This window comes from Temnothorax longispinosus, unplaced genomic scaffold (assembly GCF_030848805.1).
Source record: "Temnothorax longispinosus isolate EJ_2023e unplaced genomic scaffold, Tlon_JGU_v1 HiC_scaffold_17, whole genome shotgun sequence".
Classification (NCBI taxonomy): domain Eukaryota; kingdom Metazoa; phylum Arthropoda; class Insecta; order Hymenoptera; family Formicidae; genus Temnothorax; species Temnothorax longispinosus.
Window position 1 is genome coordinate 183,665 of NW_027269981.1, and position 12,686 is coordinate 196,350.

Consider the following 12,686-nt stretch of genomic DNA (forward strand, 5'->3'; position numbering starts at 1 on the left):
TCCGATATATATATATATATATATATATAATAGTTGATAAATTTATTTACCATTTATTTACCATATATATATATATATAAATTAAATATAATTTTAATAATGGCTTGAATGAAGTAATGGCATTATGATATAATTTTATTGTTTATTTTTAAATTGTACTGTTTATAAATTGTAAAAACCATTTTTTAGGTGAACAAAATGTTACAAATTGGCGGAAAAAACGAAAAAGACTTTATTAGGAGACCTTTGAGTTCCACCTTTGATGATTCTTTAGCGTGTATGTGTTCGTGGACGGGACAGAAAAATAATTTTAAAATTGGAGATACACGGATTATACTAGGTATTAAAAGTAAGTCAATTTTTAATATAATACATATAATTTTGATCAGACCTACTGTAATTGTAATGAGAAAAGTCTGTTTAGAACATTTTTTATTGTGCTGTAGAACATAACTAATTGGCACTGAAATTACAATAATTAATTATAAGATTGAAATAATTTATAATCATAATTTTTTAAATGGTAATTTATTTTTTTTATTTTATTTACTTTATTTTTGAGTGGCCAATATCCTATATGTTTTAATGTAAATCAACATTTTATGGATTTTCTGTATATATTAAAAATGTTTAATCATCTAAAGATAGCAAATTAAATAAATTGATTTAGTAACTTTTTTAAATTATAAACTATTATATATACATAGCAATTAAAAACACATAAGTATATTATTTACAAAAAGTTGATAATGTTTATTGACAATGTTTATTATAAATTAATTTTATAAGAAAATGTATTGATATGTTATATATTTAATCAGTTCCGTCTTCCGACATTATGAATCAAGATAAGAGAAAAACTGCATGCTTTTTAAATTCTTGCGAAATACGTTCAAATAAAGATATGTTTATGTAATTTTTTATTATTGCGATTAATTAGATTTATAAGCTACTTCAAAAACTGTTCTAATTGTTCTAATAATAATAATAAACTAATAACTATAAAATTAACAGGATATATATAATTAATGATCAGTTAAAAAGTTTTTTACATATATTTTTTACGACTATTTATTGATTATTGCGGCGAAAGAAAAATATTTTGACTATTTTACAAATGTATTCAATTGGTTACAAGTGAAATTTTATGGATATTAAATAAAATGTTTATTTCTACTCATTTTGCAAGAATGTTTGACAAATATTTTTTCACTCTTGACGTCATACTTTGAAAATGACCACAACGAAAAGACAAAGTTTTAAATTTTTTAATTCTTTCAATAATGTAAATGTTTTTTCTTTATTTTGTTAGAGCTTATATTAAAACTTATATATATTCTTTCCTACTCTAGAAGCTTTTAAGGCAACATTTCCCCGGAATACTGATAAAGAATACGAACAATACGTAATGGAATGGTTCCGGTTTGCTAACGTCCGCAAGCAAAAAAAAGAACTCAAGTATGTCATTATTGAATCCAGATATTACAATTCTTTATTTTTTTAAATGGTTTCTCTATTTTAATATAATTATTTCAAATATATTTTTATAAAAGTCTATTACATATAATATTACTAAAACTAAGTTATAGATTATTAAGTTTTTCACTAATTAAATTTTATTTTTATTTTCCAGGAAACGAATAAGGCAAAAGAATATTCCAGATGTATACTAATATACATAATATATAATATATTGAATATAAAATGTTACTGGATTTTTATATTGATATTGGATATAAAATATGTTACTAATATATAATATATAATATATTGAATGTAAAATATGTTTTGGATATAATGTTATTATATATTGCATATAATATGTTAATAATACATATATGTAAAATTTAAATACATTTTCAATATTATTAGCATGTCTAATATACATATATTGAGTTTTTATTTTTTTGAAGAATATTTTTATTACAGAATATCTATTCTATTTTAATTAGATATTTCTTAATAAAACTTTTCTTTAAAAAAATAAAACTCAATATATTAGACATGCTAATTAATATTGAAAAGTTGAAAACATGTAATCAATATAAATAAAAGAACAAAAATAAATTAAATAAATATTAGAATTAATATTAGAATTAATATTAGAATTAATATTATTGTGACGTTATTTTAATGTTGTATTACCTTTGTTTTATTATTGACTAAATTGTATAAGAAAGATTATCACAATATTTAAAAAACATAAATGCAATATTACTTACAACGTTTGTGTGACATATTATATTAATGTTGAAGTAACGTTGTTTTATTATTGATTGAATTTTATGAGAAACATTGTCATAATGTTAAAAAAACATACATGCAATATTATTTATAACGACATAGCATTTGTTATTTCAACATTACCGAAATCTCTAAATCTGTGTCAAAATATATTCATAATGATATTCCACACAACGTTAAAACCTACATACTTGGAAACGTTACTATGTTAAGAATATCGTTATAATAACATTGCAGCAATGATTTTCTGCTTACTGGGATTCTTATATAAATTTTGCTTAACTTTCTATTATCCTGAATTAACACCAATAGTACATTTGATAACTCGAGATGAAATGTATATTTAGTCAGGTTAGGTTAGGTTATTGTAACTTTTATATGTGTATATTTTATATATAATTTGTATATTTTTTATATTTTGTTCTGATTTGTTATTTGATTTTCCAGTTTTCACATAATAACATAATTTCCTAGTTTTTTTAAATAATAAGTTCAGTTTAAACCCAAATTATTTTCTTGATTTAATATTATCATAAACATCTGAATAAGATCAGACTGTGTTTCCAATTCCTATATTACAAGATTAAAAATATTAATTAGAATGAAAATGACAATGCGACAAAGTCGAGCGGTCTCACAGACCGAAGTGTGGCGATTTAAGGATTGAAAAATAAGTGTGACTGATTAGGGTTCATATTATTATAATATTAAGGAAGTGACACATTTATACATGTATAAATGATACATTTATAAATGAAAATTAAGTGTAATTGTATCGGTTTGATTAGATAAATGGGATTATGTGACACGAAACAAGCCATATGTCTTACTTACGGATGTTATGAAGGAATCCACAAACAGTAAGGATAAAATATGCAGTACTGAAATTTCAGTAAATCGACAGACAAATGAAGGTTGGTATATAATAAAAGCAATTTGAATTAGTTAGTCGAATAATTCATAACTTATAATGTTTTTAATTAAAATGTAATATACATAGGTTTTATGATATTTTTAACTTAAAAATGTGTTTACGTGTATGTTCAAAACTAATTAAAATAAAAAAGTAAGTTTTAATCATAGTGTAATAATTGTTCAAAACAATTATTAATTTACAGTATAATGAGGATGTTACTACGTTATTGTCTTTGTTAGTGTACATATATATATATATTATTAATAATTGATTAAATTGCTATTAGTTTTATACTATTTCATTGCTTTATTTCAAATTGCTTTAATTAAATTAAATAAGATTAACGCTAAGTACACATTATTTTAAATAATTAACATATTTCACATTTTTATCTCAAATTAGTATTAAACGAGATGGCACAATACTCCATGAATTTATGGAATATATTTAACCACATTTTTGCAAGAAAAGACCCAAGGATCAACATATTGATATACATCTTTTATGTGAGATTACAAATAATCGTGAAATATCGGTGACATTACAAGAATTAATACATCAAAATCATCTCTCACAAGAAAGTCTTGTTTACATCTATCTGTTTATTTCTATTTTTTTTCTATTTTTGCTTGCTTGACTGAATTTACAATGTATACAATCATAAAAAAATATAATTTTTGTTACTTTTATTTTGTTTTTTTTTGGCTATAAGATAAATATTAAAATAACTAGTAAAAATTAATATAATGTGCAAATGTAGTTAAAACAAATTATTTTTATATTTGGTTAAATTTAAATAAGACAATTTTTGTGGGCACTTTTTTATACCTAAAATTATTTTTTTACTTGACAATCCAATCTAATTCGTGATTAAGAAGTTTCTATATTTTTTCTTTATTATAAAAGTACTCTGTTATAAAATCTTTGTCATATAATTTTCCTAATAAAAATAATTTTCTGTGCAAAATTTTATTACAATTTTCAAATTATGTAATAATATTTCTTCAATATATTATATTAATTATTCTTATTTTATATATGTTTATAAATTTCTAAGAATATCTGATTGCGTACTAAGTTTGGATAATGTTGGGAACTCTTTTTGTTCTATTTCTGTATTTCTATTTATTTGATTTAATAAGAATACTTTTGTATATTGCTTTTTCTAACATACATGTGTTGCATTTGCATTTCACAGTTTGATAATATGTATATATGCAGTGTATATAATATCAATAATTATAATTATTTTAGCTTATACTGTTTCGCCTTCATCGCTGACACAAAGAATGGAAAAACCAGTTAAAAATATTGCAAACAGACAAACTGTGAATGTGAATAATAGAAAGTTGCGACCACTGAGGATACGACTAATTCGTGATAATAAATTAACGTGTAATAGGTAATATTCATTAATATTTATTTATTAATTGTCATTTATTTAGTTTCTTGTTTCACTTTGGGGTTACATGTGCTTCTGTTTCTTACACTTTAACCTATTTTACCATTATCTTATTTAACACGATTTTCTTTGCTCGCTTGCCCGCATATCATATTTGCTTCGCTCGCACTGTTTGTCATGTTTGCTTCTTTATCCCTAATCTTACATATTTTATATTACTATATTTTTTAATCTTATTTTGGTCTTATTTAAATTGATTTTTATTATATTAATTCATAATAAATTATAAAAATGATTAATACTTTTAAACGTTTTATTTCTTTAGTAAAATATAAAATATCTTGGAAAATATGAAAGATACGGAAAAATATTTGAGACAAAAGTTGTAGGATATGAAAAGAAACAAATGTTGAAAATATGGACTTGATCTTGAGTGACCTTTTTAAGGTCAATGTGATCGTTGTTTTTTTTTTATAGAACCTTCATCTTTTATTGCATATTTTTGTAGCTTTTGTCGAAACGTTTTCAAAACACTATAATAAAGCTCTCTTTCATTAAAAATTTCCTGAGATATTTTAAATTTTGTCATGATACTTTTAATATAAAATTTGAAATATCTCGTAAAGTATTCACTTTTCGATTAATTTACCATGATACGTAGAATAATGAAAAAAAACTGATTGTAAAAAAAAAACAGAAAAAATTATTTTTAAAAATTTGATTGCATTTTTTGGACGCATTTAATTGTACAAAATTGCTAATGTAAAAATTAATGTCATTATTCGATTTCTTTCATTATTGTACGTATAAAAGTATCAAGGTAAAGTCATTGAATAGTGAATACTTTACGAGATATTTCATATTTTATATTAAAAGTATCATGACAAAATTTAAAATATCAGGAAATTTTTAATGAAAAAGAATTTTATTAGTGTTTTGAAAACGTCTCGACAAGGACTACAAAAATATGCAATAAAAAATAGGGGTTTTATTTAAGAAAACATTGATCACATTGATCTGGCATTGAATAGATCACTCAAGATCAAGTCCATATTTTTATCATCTGTCTCCCTTGATATCCTACAACTTTTGTTTGAAACGTTTTTCCTTATCTTCCATATTTTCCGAGATATTTGCCTGAGATTAAAACGAAACACACTGTATGTAAAAAATGAAATTTATGATGACTAATATATATAACAGAATAGAGCAAAATATATCAAATCTGTTTTGTTTGTAAATTTTTAGTATAATATGCTTTTTATTTTTAAATTATATTTTATAGTAGCGCAATTGTTTTCATAAATAACAAAATTGTTTTATGTGAATTACATTTAAAAAGAAATTTTTTATTTTTTATTTACAGTGATAATCCACTTTGCCTTCCTTCAGTTCAATTGTCCAATGATGAGGCTGATAATCTTCAGAACTATAATGTATATGATGAGAATACATCAAAGAATATGGAAGATACAATGATTACCTCGCCACTGAGTTATGTACATGACAGCACCGACAGTTTGATACATTTTGTGCAAGAGGATGATATTTCTACTAATGGTATATATTCAAAAAACATTTTTACTGTATGGTCTTTCTCTTTTTGTCTTGATAAATAATTATCACTTTTGTATCTAATATTTTATTTAAAATGTTTTATTAAACATACGTCTTATTAAAAGTTAGTGTTGAAAAACAAAGTCATTGGATATATAAAAATTTATATAAAATTTTTTTCGTAAAATGAATCAAATTTAATCTAATTTTATTTGGGAAAATAAAACGGAATTAACATTGCATTCCATTAAAAATTTTCAGATAATTTTACAGATATTATTGAAAGAATAGACAATGATGGAACTGAATACGTTTCTGATAAACAGAATAATGAGCTGTTAGAAGAGAATAACAATGAGTTTTATCAAAATTATTACAGTAAGTCTTTAGTTACTATTTTTAACAAAGAAAAAGCGCCGTAATCGGTCAGGACTGGATCTTGCTTGTCCAAATAATATGTATTAATTCTTTATTTTTCGTTATTAAATTGATATCAATTTAATTGTGTGATTGTATCGTTCAATAAGGTACTTTATTACCCCAAGGGGTTTCAAAGGGCGTTTTGTAGGGACGTTCCCAACCCTTAATATATATTAATATATATTATTCGGACAAGAAAGATCCAGTCCTGACCGATTACGGCGTTTTTTCCTTGTTTGATTGTATATCTTACACGGTCGTATAATATCATATTTATTGTTTACTATTTTTACTTTTCATTAATATTTTGATTAACATTAATTCATGATTAATTCACTTATTGTCTTTGATGAGTTTTGCAAACAACATTCATTAAATTGCATATTTCTATATTTCTGAAAAGGCGTATAATACACAATGTATATTATAATACAAAAGTATCAATTTCTCTAAAAAAATTATAATTAGTAAAGTTTTAATATACAGGGTGGACAAAATAAAGTATGACAAATTTTTATCTTTATGCAGAAATATTATTTCTAGAGAAAAATGTTTCAAACAAAAGTTGTTCGGTTTGAAGAGGGATGCATAGTTCCGATGTGGGTCATGTCATAAATGTCGTAGTTTTCAAGAAAGAAGGATGACTAATTTGTTAAATAAAACTTGGTTTTTTCCTTGAGATAAAAGTTGTAGATCTCGTCAACATTTTTTAAAAACACTATAATGAAGCTCTCTTTTGTTAAAAATTTCTTGAGATATTTTAAATTTTGTTATAACGTTTTTAATATAAAATAAGAAATATCTCCTATATATATATAAAGGATTTACTTTTCTATGACTTTACCTTCATATTTTTATACGTAGAATAATGAAAAAAAATGAGTAATAATATTAATTTTTACATTTATAATTTTGTAAAATTAAATGCGTTTACAAAATGCAATCAAATTTTTCAAAATAATTTTTTCTGGTTTTTTTTACAACAATCGATTCCTTTTGTTATTCTATGTATAAAAGTATGAAGGTAAAGTTATCGAAAAGTAAATACTCTTTACAAGATATTTTATATTTTATATTAAAAATATGACAAAATTTAAAATATCTCAGGAAATTCTTAACGAAAGAGAGCTTTATTATTATTGTGTTTCAAAAACATCTTGATGAGATCTATAACTTTTATCTCAAAGAAAATATTAAGTTTTATTTCAGAAATTAGTTGCCTTTCTTGAAAACGACATCTATGATATGACTCACATCACGTGTCCTCCTTCAAACCAAATTACTTTTCTTTGAAGCATTTTTCTCTAGAAACAATATTTTTGGAAATAAAAATTTGTCACACTTTATTTTGTCCACCTTGTATATAATAATATATTATTATTATTGTTATTTATACATTACATTATTTAATACACTTTTTGTATATTTTTATTATATGTTTTAATAACTGTTTCGCTTTAGGTCAGGAATATTTGGATTCCACGACACATAAAGAAAATTCGGATTCAGAATATTGTCCTTCTGAACATAGTTCCATCTTGACAGAACCAGATGCCAATGAAGATGTATTTCTTGATCCAACCACAAATAAAAATAAACGATCAAGTGGATCAACAAAAGATTCAAATAATAATTCGGGCTTTGATGTATCTATACGGCTTAATGAAAGTAATGCAATTTGTCCTGATGACACTAATCTTAATATCGATCCATCTGAAGGACCCAAAGGTGGTAATAAAAAAAACTGCTGCTTCTATTGCCGAAAAATGCAATCAAAGATTGCTCGACATCTGGCTACAGTTCACCGCAACGAACCCGAGATAAAGAAGTTCCTTGATCTTCCTCCAAATAATTTAGAAAGAAAAAGAATAATTGAAACAATAAGAAGGAACGGCAATTTTGTTTATAATACTAATAGTAATGTTAATGACGGAAAACTTATTGTGTACAGGCGCCCTCAAAAAAATAAGGAAAAAGGCGCAAAAGGCTATACAGCTTGTGGAAAATGCAAGGGATTTTTTGTGAAGAGTAGCATCAGACGCCATTTTAGAAAATGCACAGGCCACTCTAGTAAACAAACTAGATCTGTGTTAGTTATGGGCAGAACAATTGTTGGACGTATTAATCCTATTGCAGAAGAAACATTGCGAAAAGTAGTTTTTCCTGCACTCAGAGAAGATGAAATAACACGTATGATTCGATATGACGAATTGATTATTATGTTTGGTAATAGATTATGCCGGAAGTATCGCAAACAATATCAGCATAAATTAATTCGTTCACATCTTAGATACCTTGGTCGTTTCTTAAAAGCAATGAAAGACCTAAACACTCAAGTTACAGACATGACGTCAATTTATCATCCTACATTTTACGAAGATAGCATTAAAGCAGTTAATAAGATGTCTGCATTTGACAATAGCACAAATACTTATAAAGTGACAACGACACCACAACTAATGGGAACTTTACTTAAGAAAGTAGGAAATCTTCTGATTACTCAAAGTATAAAGAAGAAAGATTACGAAACAAAGAAAAATACTGAAGAATTTCTTGCTCTTCTCATCGACGATTTTCCTACTAGTGTTAATAGAGCCGCTTTGGAAGCGCAGGAAGAGAATAGAAGGTGTAAAAAAACAGAACTTTCTTCAATGGACGATATCACAAAGCTTCGTAATTATCTTGATGATAAACGTAAATCCCTGTGTGAGATGTTAAAGGAAACATTTTGTCATAATAGTTGGCTGGAACTAGCAAAAGTAACTCTTACGTCCGTGCAATTATTCAATCGTCGTAGAGCGGGCGAAATAGAACACCTTCTCATCAAAGATTTTGAGAGCTATGTACAAATTTCAGAGAGCACAGACGAAGACTTATTCCAATCTCTGTCAGGTACAGCACGAGAAATTGCAAAAAAATATGTAAGATTTACTATACGCGGAAAATTAATGCGTACTGTTCCTGTATTACTATCAGCTCAATTATTGAAATGTATTAAATTGATTTTAAAATATCGACATAATGCTCGTGTACCTACTACAAATCCGTATTTATTTGGAATTCCGGGATACAATAAAAGTTGTTTTAAATACTTAAATGCTTGTGAATTGATGCGACAATTTTCCACGGCATGTGGTGCAAAACGACCATGGGCTCTACGTGGGACGGGTCTTAGAAAACATGTTGCTACAATAAGTGTAGCGTTAGATTTATCAGAAAATGATGTTTCTGATCTAGCAAAACATATGGGTCATGCCATAGCAATACATAAAGAAATCTATAGGCAACCCGTTATAAGTAGAGATATTGTACGGATGTCGCAAGTATTAGAGAAAGCACAAGGTGTCAATGACGACGAAAGTGGTGATTCAGATAGTAGTCATGAAAACGGAGAAACTTCAGTAGAGAATGACACAAGTTTATCCTATGAAGTGGAATCTAGTATCCACAAGGATAGTAATAAATCAGTAAAAAACACTCGTAAAAGTGCAAAGAAACGGAATAGTACGTATATTTATTTTTATATAAACTTAGGGCAATATTTACGTCAGACATCTTGAATTATAAAGTCAGAAATAAGAAAAATAGGAGAAAATACAGCTAAACGATTCCAGTAACTTGTTCATTTAAGTGACTATTTGTCAACTAAACTCTTTTAAGAAAGCAAAACGTATACTTCTATTCATTTTTCTCGTCAACATCAAATCCACAATATCTTATGTAAATATCGACAAGAATAGTAACTTTTCTGTTAATATGTTTAGAATATAACAAAAACCAAATACTCATGTATTTTGCCATATCTAAATATAACTAATCATATTTAATTTAACTGTACATATTTTAAAAAATAATGTAGTACATTAATATTAATATTATACACTAATATACTATTAATATTTTTTCACAGCTCCACCATATGGTCGTATCAAACGTGTTCGATGGACAAATGAAGAAATACAAATCGTCATGAAATACTTTGCCGATTGCACAATACCAGACGCAAAATTACCGTCTACAAAAACGATCCAAGAGGTTATTGCAAAAAATCCTGGTTTAAAAAATCGATCTGCATCAGTTGTGAAGACATGGCTAAAAAACCAGCAAAAAAAGAATGAAAAAGAAGGAATGGAAAAAAGGAAAGGAGAACATTAACACAACAATAGATTTCTCCATATTTTTATAACGTCATATTTTTATATGCTTCATATTTTTATATGTCCTTGAATGTAAGCGAACGATTAAGTCAATTATTTATTACGAGCTCTTGAAGAATAACATAACAAAAAGCAAATGTCCTATAACATAACGAAATCGTGCATTTATCGACGTACTTTTGATAATATGACGTTATAAACGTATGAAAACTTAAAGCGTATGTGCTTATGTGACACATTGTGTGTGTCTACACATAATTACTATTCGCATAAATATATCCATGTATACAAACACGTAAATAAGACATCCGATAAATTACGTGATTCATGAGTATAGTGGCACTTAATAGTATGATATCGCTAATTAAATCGTAATTCATCAATTTCGTATCAGTTGTATCGTTTCCTATTTCATCTGTTTGATAACCCGTGAACTCAGGTTATTTAAGTAGTTAATGCGAATCGCACAGATAATCACAATCTTTATATCATGCGTGCATCATACAATGCGTCAATCAGCTTAGTTTTCACGTACACTGAGCCACGTGTTGTCACATGCGATGTTTGCTTGTACATTATATATAATTAGCTTTTTCCCAAGGACCAGAGGGCTGACAAACGCTTTTACACTTGTGACAAGCGAAAAAACTTAATGTAATTCTTTTTAATGTTAATAAGCGAGCTTGCTGGTATTTATGATGTTAGTCACTCGCTTATTTAACTTTTATATTGTTTTTTTCATCACAACGCGATATTTTCGCAATTTTTATTTCATGATTTTATTCTATGCGTCTTATATATTATCACATAATCGCCATGACAATGGTCAGATCGCATTGGTCTGACACGATTCGTATAATCTCACATTCTGGCGTGCGTTGCCAACTTACACTTACGTATAATATCTCACGAATTGAGTTTAGTTTGAACGGCTATATATTTATAAACAGTCATGTTTTATTTATAAGTTTCTTTAAAGAATTTATATTACGTATTTTTTTTTAAAGTTTAATAAGCGAGCTTGCTGCTATTCATGACGTTAGTCATTTGCTTCTTTGACTTTTATAGTTTTTTTTTTTTTCATTATAATGCAGTATTTTCACAATTTTATTTTCACGATTTTGTTCCATGCGCGTTGCATACAACCACGTGCGCGTGCGTGTCATGTAACCATCACGCCGGCAATGGTCTAATCGCATTAATCTGACGCAGCTCGTATAATCGCACATTCTAGCGTGTGTCGCCGATTCACAAATGCATAATATATAAGAGATTTCTCACGAATTGAGTTTAGTTAGTTTGAATGGCTGTGGATTTATAAATTGTTTTATTTATGTTTTTTTATAAGAGTTGGCTTATATTACACGATAACGATAAAAGCGACATGATATAAAGTATTTTATAAGTATAACATTATAATAAGTACAAACATTTTTGTAACCAGAACATCCGTAATTTGTCTATAAAAACTGTACATGAGAAACAACAAATAAAAAACGTACTATAATCATCCTAACGATCTCTTTAAACTATACTGGTTAACAAATTATTGCAACAGTCAATTTATTTTAAAATTTCGCGTAAATTCAAAGCATAGGTATCTCCGTGAAAAGTTGTCACATTTGAAATTTTTCTATTCTAAGGAATAAAGTTTGTATTTTAAGGAGCATTTGCTAGATTTTAAATTTATCCTCCTTAGTGTATATTATGTAACAAAAAAATTTTGATTGGTCCACAAATAAAAGAATAATTTAAGGGGACTAGGAAGGGTTAAAAATGCAAAAATTGGCTCGTGTTTAATGGTTTATAACAAGGCCGCGAATGAATATAAAACTTTTTTATTGTTAAGGGTATTAATTATAACATTATAAAATGAGAAAATCCATTGAAAGTCGTTCCCAGATCAATAATATCGGCGTCCCAATGTAATAAGGAAAACTGTCGAATCCACGGTTTTACCACGATTCCAGTCGAACGAATAAAGGTTTTG

At 26.5% G+C, this 12,686-nt stretch overlaps 1 protein-coding gene and 1 long non-coding RNA gene across 2 annotated transcripts; both read left to right on the forward strand.

Annotated features, from left to right (window-relative positions):
- Nucleotides 1-177: 177 nt before the first annotated feature.
- On the forward strand, nucleotides 178-1,732 carry LOC139823747 (uncharacterized). The gene is made up of 3 exons (XR_011734868.1): nucleotides 178-349; nucleotides 1,353-1,458; nucleotides 1,634-1,732. It is a non-coding gene; the product is annotated as an uncharacterized lncRNA (long non-coding RNA).
- Nucleotides 1,733-6,389: 4,657 nt separating this feature from the next.
- Nucleotides 6,390-12,265, forward strand: LOC139823736 (uncharacterized). The gene is made up of 3 exons (XM_071796242.1): nucleotides 6,390-6,497; nucleotides 8,001-10,043; nucleotides 10,450-12,265. Exons 2-3 carry the CDS (start codon nucleotides 8,306-8,308, stop codon nucleotides 10,692-10,694), a joined length of 1,983 nt encoding a protein of 660 aa, XP_071652343.1. The 5' UTR covers nucleotides 6,390-6,497; nucleotides 8,001-8,305; the 3' UTR covers nucleotides 10,695-12,265.
- The last annotated feature ends 421 nt before the right edge of the window (nucleotides 12,266-12,686 follow it).

What these genes read in the sequence shown, in the direction of transcription:
- LOC139823736 (XM_071796242.1), top strand. Translation starts at nt 8,306, where the DNA reads ATGCAATCAAAGATTGCTCGACATCTGGCTACAGTTCACCGCAACGAA. An exon ending in AAGTGCAAAGAAACGGAATA is followed by an intron (nt 10,044 to 10,449) that starts GTACGTATATTT and finishes ATTTTTTCACAG; the next exon opens with CTCCACCATATGGTCGTATC.